At 40.6% G+C, this 8,312-nt stretch overlaps 1 protein-coding gene across 2 annotated transcripts; it reads right to left on the bottom strand.

The window, feature by feature from the left end:
- Nucleotides 1–492: 492 nt before the first annotated feature.
- Nucleotides 493–7,193, bottom strand: Vma21 (VMA21 vacuolar H+-ATPase homolog (S. cerevisiae)). Of its 2 annotated transcripts, none has more exons than XM_013025942.1 (3): nucleotides 7,084–7,193; nucleotides 2,122–2,231; nucleotides 493–1,379 (listed from the first exon to the last, which is right to left on the bottom strand). In XM_013025942.1, exons 1-3 carry the CDS (start codon nucleotides 7,191–7,193, stop codon nucleotides 1,237–1,239), a joined length of 363 nt encoding a protein of 120 aa, XP_012881396.1. In that variant the 3' UTR covers nucleotides 493–1,236. The 2 variants fall into 2 exon arrangements, with proteins under 2 accessions (XP_012881396.1, XP_012881397.1); XM_013025943.1 differs by lacking the exon at nucleotides 7,084–7,193 and adding an exon at nucleotides 6,818–7,013.
- Nucleotides 7,194–8,312: the final 1,119 nt, after the last annotated feature.

The raw sequence follows: 8,312 nt of genomic DNA on the forward strand, positions 1-8,312 counted from the left end.
TAGGCTTTTTTATTACACACAAATGGCTACAGATTAAAAGGATAGTAAAATCAGAGTAGGTGTATTTCATAGAAAAGGACTTCAAGAATTACCTAACTATATATTACTACAGATAGGTTATTATTTTTTAAAGTACCAATAGGCCAGATCTCAACAATGCATCTTAGATAATATTTTCATTGTTGTTTACATTGTCACTGTACAAAAATGAACAATTGAGCTGGACACCAGTGGCTCACGCCTATAATCCTAACTACTCAGGAGGCTGAGATCTGAGGATAGAAGTTCAAAGCCAACCTGAGCAGGGAAGGTTGTGAGATTCTTATCTCTAATTAACCACTAGAAAACAGGAAGTGGCATTGTGACTCCAGTGGTAGAGTGCTCACCTTGAGCTGAAGATCTCAGGTCCAGAGTTCAAGCCCCATGACCAACAAAAAAAGAAAAATAACCAAAAAAAAAAGAAAAAATTGAACAAACACTTGAGAATGTAAATGCCTGTCATATATGCTTTATTTTTTTAAGTAATAGTAGGAAAAAAATGAAACAATTTAAAAAAAGAATTTCCAGAAGCCATGTAACACAAATCAACATTGGAGCAAAAGGTTGGTCTGAAAAGCACAAAGTTGGCACCCTGCTCCTATCTTGTTCTCTAAATCCTACAGTCAAAGTCTTTTGCTGTGGCTTAGCCTAGTTTTGTACTGGCTAGCGATTACACTTTCTGTGAACTTTCTCTAAGATGATGAGACTAAGTAGAGTGCCCATAATTTAAGCAACTTTCTATAGGAAATTAAAACCACAAATCCAAGTAGCTTCTATCCTCATGTCAGGGAAGGTGTTCCAGTGTAGACTAAACTTTAGACTTGCTTCACAATACACAGCTTAGTATGTCCAGAGCAGTAGAACATTGAAGCAAAAGATAAAAATGCTAAAAAACATTTTTGTTTTAGCATCATTAAATTCTTCCCAGAAAAATGGGTGCCTTGTTTAACAAATTTACTTAATTTTAATGTACTAATTTTACATTTGCAAATGAGAGATTCATAAAGTCAAAATTGAGTATACAAACCACTGTATTAAATGGGTCCAAATATATACTTGTCAAATATGTCCTTATGACTGAATTTACTATGAACTTTTCAATTTATTCAAATAAATATGTATTCATTATCCATACCCCAGAAGCATTTGCTATATTTTTAAAAATCCGTTTATCACTAGCAGAAAGTAATGTTCACATTAATCCTGTTTGCCTTCACGCCACTGACGTGAGCCTTCATTCCAGGCCACATACACAAAGAGTGCCAGCACAACATGAACCGCCACCACCGCTACAATTGCCGCATAAAAATAGCTGTCTCTGTTGGACATTCCAAGTGCACCTATGAAGAGAAAAAAATAATTTTCATCTTATTCCCAGACATACAATGAACAATGCATACTAACTCATTAGATATATTCATTATACCTAATTCTTACTAGGTACGTGTTTATTTAACTGAAATTATTGTAGATGGCAAAATAATCGTATTGATGCATGTCCATGTATCAGGAGTAGGCTTGATCTCAGGGCCTAAGTACTGCCTCTTAGGATTTTTGTACTCTAGGCTAGAGCTCTACCACTTGAGTTAAAGTTCAATTCGGGCTTTTCGTGGTTATTTGGAGATAGGAGTCTCAGGGACTTTCCTGCAATTACTGGCTTCGAACCTTGATTCTCAGATCTCAGCCTTCAAAGTAACTAAGATTACAAGCATAAGCCTTCTGCACATGGATTATATACTAAAATATCATTTTAAATCTTAATTTAAAACTGTGTGGAAGAGCTTTGATCTTTAAAAGGAGAATTCCTTTTCTTTCCCTTCCAGTATCTGACACCGAAAATCTATTCTCTTAAATTCTTCCTCCCATCTCTGGCCAATCGTTATTCTCAATGGGATAGGAAAACATGTCTAAGATCTTCTATAAGCAACCGTAAATAAATGCCCAATAGAAATAATTACAAAAGCTTAGAATGCGCATTCATTAAAAACAAATCGAAATACAAAACAGTAACACCACATTTAAAGGTTAAAAAATCATAAAAAATTGAAAATTAAGAAAGGGGGGAATTGTTTTAAACATTACCTTCAAATATATATGATTTTGTTGTAAAATAGAGCCCAATTGGAACAGTAATCATTAAAGCTGTGAAAAATAACAGTGTCTTCAAAGTCGAAGCTAAGGAACCTTCATTTCTAAAATAAAACATAAAATAATCAAAAATTTCATCCAATTATTCCTGAATTTCCTTAACACAATGAACAGAGAGCAGAGATTTACAAAACACAGTGCAACCGAAGAGCTATCACAGGCAAGGTGTCTGAAGATCAACCTTAGCTATGAGCAGAAAAGTACCCACCTTTAACAGAGTGCAATTCAATTCCAATGTGGTCCTTTCACATCCAAAAATCAAAGGAAATTCTCATTCCAACTCACTAGGTATTCAAGTCCAGTATCCAGAATGCCCAGCCCAGGCATAGTAACCAGAGAGAGAATCAGATCCCCAAAATACAAAGTCCAAGCTGGAACTTGGCGCAGCCAACAGCCGTCTGCCACTAAAGCCGTGCCCATGCATCAGCAAATGAGGCATCATGGTCCAAGTGGAAGAATAATGGCTCCGATAGTGGATCCAATATTGTATGTACCGAACTCCTGACTGAAAACATCTCTGATCCAGTCTGTTTTGGCGACAAATGCCATCCCTCCCTCCCCATGGGAGTCCTGTCCGGCTGCACCCCCAGCAGGTCCCTACCAGCCAGCAACCAAATGTACTCCATTCCAGAAGAAACTGCACCTTCTCACATTGGAAGCACCCTGTGCCCAGCATAAATACAAATCCAGGACGGCGAACTCCCACTGCGCTCCTCTGCGGCAAATATGGCGGCTCACCCTGGCCCCGCCCCACCTCGCCTCACCTCCCAATCAGCTAGTGTTCAGAGATGCTAGGAAACAAGTCATCGTGATTGTGACTTCCCACATTACAATTATCCTCTGACAAGGTAATGTGGAAATTCCAACTCACGAAAACTCAGTCCATTTCTTCATAGAAAGCCCAATACCTCCTCCCCACCCCCACCCCCCGTGCCTTCCCACTGCCGTCCCCTGCATCATAGACTAAGAGCAGCGGTTGTAGCCCAATCCACGTACCATGTGACTGACCACATGTATAGAATTGACTTCTAACCCAGTCTCACAAAATTTGCAATCCTGGGTAGAAAATATACCCTAACACAGCAACATTTTCCCGTTCTTTTTGGCCGGTCTGGGGTTTGAACTCGGGACGTAGGCGCCATCTCTTGAGTTTCTTTTGCTTAATGCTAGCCTGAATTAAACTGTGGCACAGCTCCCCTTCCAGCTTTTTTTTTTTGGAGGGGGGAGGGTGGAGTAATATTGCCCCTCCCCTCCCTAATGCACAATCTACCGTGACACTGAATATGATTTCCAATCAATAGGGCAACCCTGATGCCAAAATTGACATAAAACCACCAAAACTTTCAAATCACCAAAGCAATATTGAAATAGTAAAGTCACACACTTTTAGTTACAATATTATCATAAAACTACACTAAAAAACAAAAATTGGTATGTGTTTGTACTTTGAGTCTTACAAACTTCCCTTCGAATTTTTTTGCTCAAAGTTGATGCTGTTCAACTTGAGCCACATCACCACTAGAAATGGTAATTATTTTTCTCTTTTTATTCAAGAATTTATTAGAAGCACTTTTATTCAAAAAATGCAAAATAATCTGTATGTAAGAATGACATAAATGCATCATTCAGTGAATATTGGAGAATGATTAATAGTATAATTGTTTTTATGTTTTTCATATTAAATTTCTATACTCAGAGATCTACGTGTTTCTCCTAAAAACTTATTGGTCATAGTTATAATGTGCCTATAAATCTACAAGTAAAAATATTAGATGGCAAAGAAAAACACACTGGGACGTGATAAATTATACAAGTCTCCGGGCATTTACACACAGTGAGGCCAAAGGAGGCTATTCTTAGGAAAAAAGAGCACAGAAGCACAATATCTGTATGCATGTGATCATATAAAATAGCATGTATCTAAATGAATCCAGAAAATGAGAATAAGAAGAGTTTTTTCTTGGTTGCTGTTTTTCTCTTCTTTTAGTCTTATTTATTCATGATCTATCTTTGTCAGAATAAGGAGGGGCACAGAAATTGTGGGACAAGCATGAACTAATTCAGCAGGAAAAATCACTATGCTGAAAATGAGCTATACAACTCCTGGGGGAGGGTCAGGCGAGAAAAACTGGGAGAAAGCAAGGGAAGGAGCGACATTGTGCAAGAAGGAACACACTGTTTTACTCGACTTAAGTAACTGTAACCCCTCTGTATATCACCTGCATGCTAACAATAAAAATGCATGAAGAAAGAAAAGGTTAAGAAGATTATTAAAGGTTATTTTAAAGATATAATGCATCTAAATTCTTAGGAAAAAGAGCTAATACTCAAATACAAATTATGGGCTCCAGGTTATTACCTTTTATATATTCCTAAAAATAAAAGTTATGTTTTCCAATGTGTTAGGGACGATTCTTACATACTTCCCTTTAATATAAATTGCAAACCCTGAATAAAGTAAAAATAGTAGTTTATATTTACACATAAGTGACTATAACAAATAAATTTAGAAATGAAGATGTAAATCCAGTCTGTGCACCAAATTATATAATGAACACTCGTGCGTAAACTTCCCATGTTGTCATTTTTATATTAAACCAAAAGTAATCATCAAAAAAGAAATACCACAAAAGCAGACAGACACCATAAAATCTAGTTTACAATAGGATATATGTATTCCCTAGATTTATTTGTATAAGTATATTCAATTATGTTTGCACAAAGACACATCACTTAACACATTTCTCCAAATATGTCCTATCCAATGACATAAATTATCAGAACATATAGCATATTTTAAAATTACATGCTCTGTTATATGTCAGAATTTAAATAATTAGTGCTACAATAAATAAGTCCTAACATTTTCTTTTTGTCGGTTGTGAGGCTTGAACTCTGGGCGTGAGTGATGTCCCTGAGTCATCAGCTCAAGGCAAGCACTCTAACACTTCAGCTACAGTGCCATTTCCAGTCCTAACATTTTCTTCACGTACAGCAATGGCTCATCTTTTACCATACCTCAGTCTGGTTGCTACTTATATTACTGCTATTCAATAAACACAAGTTCTGTTAAACTGAGCTCTACTCATAAATTTCAAGAATATATTGTGACCATAATGAGTAATGAGGATAAGCACTTGTGAATCTACAAAAAAAAAAAAATTAGAGTCAGTCATTACCAGAGAAAATAAGGGTTGACTGATTGTTATCTGGCCTGAGTTACAAATGTGTATTATCCGGTCTTGCTTCTAGTCACTACATACTCCAAATAGAATATACGTAATAACTTATGGCATAAATTCAATTTCTTCTAATAACTATCTTTACATTGAATTTTAAAATTTTACCTGGGCTAGAGGCTGGGAAGGTAGCTCAGTGGTAGAGCGCTTGCCTTGCATACATGAGGCCCTGGGTTCGATTCCTCAGCACCACATATGCAAAAAGAAAAAAGCCGGAAGTGGCGCTGTGGCTCAAGTGGTAGAGCGCTAGCCTTGCGCTGAAGAGCTGAGGGACAGCGCCCAGGCCCAGAGTTCAGGCCCCATGACCAGACCCCCCCTCCCAAAAAAAAATTTTAACTGGGCTAGAAGTGTAGCTCAGTGGCAGAATCCTCGTCTAGTATGTAGAAGCGTGGAGATTCAATCTTCACTAGGAAAAAAAAATGAAACTCGAAAAAAAGATTAGTTTCTTTTAGGTATGGTGGTAATTTAGGATGAAGTTCAGTCATATACCAAAACAAGGCTAGACTCCAAGAAATGAATTGTTATACAACTATGTCATTTTGGAAACAGAAAACGTACTAAGAAAGCTTAAATGTTACTAGACAATATAATCCTGGTAGACTACTATCAATGATTTGATTGACCATAACATCATTATGTGGTGTAGGATTGTATAAAGTCAAAGTTCAGTGTACAAATTTTCAAAAACTGGCTAATTTCTTGTAGTGTTTAGACCACCTTGACTCCATTTATCACAGGCCTTGGAATCAGTGGAGTTCGCCAAACGCCAGCTTCAACAGTAAATAATGTGCTCTAATTCTGTGGGGCAATTTACTTGAGCCCAGGTTATCCTTTTCATAATAGGAAAGTACATCGCGTGCATAAGTGCCTTCACTGCACCTGACACAATAGATCTCAAAGACTGGTAGCCAGGATGATTGGTTAGAAACATGTGTTCTTTCTTAAAACTCCCATTCAGCCACCAGTTTCCATTTTGCTGACCCTCCCCTAAAAGAAACAGCCTCATACCAGAGCCAATCTGTACTCCTGTCACAGAAACAAATAATGTGTTAAAGTGGATGGCGCAGGTCCCAGGAGGAGAAAGAAGCCTGAGTTCTGTCCTCAGAGAGATGAACGTGAGTGCAGGGAAAGGACTGGAAAGATTTTTCACACAGACAAGAGCGAGAGGAAGTGCACAGACAGCAGCAGAAGTAAGCCTGCTGACCTGTCTCCCATGACCCCAACTTCCTACTCCCCAACGGAAAAACTGGAGTCGGAGCAGGAGTGCAGACGCTGTAAACTCCAACTTGCCAGCCGGCCCAAGTCTACATCCCTCTGACTACCCGGCTGTGCTGGGACCCCACTGCTGGTTAGGACCGCCCGCCTGGCAGAACGGACCCCGCTGCGGCTACCTGAATTCAGGTGGCTGCAGTGCATTCAGCGCCGCTTTGTCAAGACGATCCATGCTGTCGCTGTGCCGCTGCGAGACACTCTGGCCAGCGAACTGGGATCAAGCGTACTTTAAAAGCAAGCAAGTTGCAGGCTGGAGACCCGCTGTGCCGGAACTTTCCAGGCCTTCTGAGCAGCGGACTGAAGTGCGCGGGCGCGGCGCAGCGCAGTGACGCAAGATTTAGGCGACGGCAGGCGCAGACGCAACGCGACTAATCACGTGACTTACCCACGGAAGGTGCGTTGAGCGCGGCCTACGGGAAGCGGCTTGGGCTCTAGGAGCAGGCCGGGTGAGTAGCCCAGCCACTCCACATTGAGCCGAGATTTTCCGCGCAGCATAGCCGTCCCGGACAGGCGGCGACGTGACCGCCCCCTGAGCGCGAACGATCACTGCTTGTGTGGGTCGCAGTCGCCCTTGGCCGAGCCGCGGGAGCGAGGCGATCGTAGCCGTGGAGCTGCGAGGACGGGCGACCTGACAGAGAAGGCTCTGGTGCTAGGCAACTGAACAGTTTCCGAGGACAACAACATAAAAAAGCAATACACATTATTCCACCAGTCCTTGAGCAAACGCTTCATTAATTAGTGCCCGCCTGCGATGGCGGTAAGCTGGGAGGACTTCGTTTAACACTTACCTGGTCTGCTCCGCCAAAACTAGGGAACTGCCCTCAGAAACAACCCTTGCTGACACTGACTGTTCCAGGCAGCTAGCTGGTGACCCCAACTTCCACTTAAAGTTAGAAACATACTTTGCAGCTGCTCCGAAAGCCGCCAATGAGACAGCAGGGCCTCAAATAGTAAGGACAGATGGGCCACTAGGCACACGCAACCCGAGAGGTATAAAACAGGGTGTGTAAAGCCCGGGTCAAGCTTGACAAAATTAGGTTGCCGCTGGCTGCTAGTAAGAAGCCAGCCCTTACATGGTCACAGCCTGGAAAGGGACGCTGACCACACATCTATTTTCTGCATCATAGGAATACAGAGGACACATCTGAAATCACGACCAAAACAGCACTTAGAGAGTTAGAGCACAGTAGCAGCATGAGCAGCCAGAGGCCGAGTTTTAGTTAAAACTTTATAATCCTTCTCTAGGCCTCAACAACATCCATAAGTGTGTAAAGAAGCACCTGCTATGAGGTAAGAACTTGAGGCTTGACTTGAGGCCCTGGAACTAAGAATCTTCTTTCCACTCTTAAATAGCTGGGAAAAGTCAAAAGTGCCCTCTCACAGCATGCAAAAATTAAGAACTACAAATTTCAGCATAAATAAATGTGATCTAACCCCACCCACCCGTACTCATCTGTAATGTGTTCAACTGTAATACCTGTGACAGAAACAGTATGGTGTACAAAGCCTAAAGTATTCACCATATGGCCCTTTATAGGAAAACTTTGTGAACATACTTCTATAGATAATCATCATATGTTCTTATACCCCAACTGATTCAAAAACTGGTAACAC

Source organism: Dipodomys ordii, unplaced genomic scaffold (genome assembly GCF_000151885.1).
Source record: "Dipodomys ordii isolate 6190 unplaced genomic scaffold, Dord_2.0 Scaffold89, whole genome shotgun sequence".
NCBI classification, from domain to species: Eukaryota; Metazoa; Chordata; class Mammalia; order Rodentia; family Heteromyidae; genus Dipodomys; species Dipodomys ordii.

Bases quoted from the DNA above. Each gene is read 5' to 3' on its own strand.
- Vma21 (XM_013025942.1), bottom strand. From the start codon at position 7,193: ATGCTGCGCGGAAAATCTCGGCTCAATGTGGAGTGGCTGGGCTACTCA. The intron at 2,232-7,083 runs GTAAGTCACGTG...GTTTTATTTTAG, and splicing joins GCTCAACGCACCTTCCGTGG to AAATGAAGGTTCCTTAGCTT. The intron at 1,380-2,121 runs GTAATGTTTAAA...TTCTCTTCATAG, and splicing joins AAAATCATATATATTTGAAG to GTGCACTTGGAATGTCCAAC.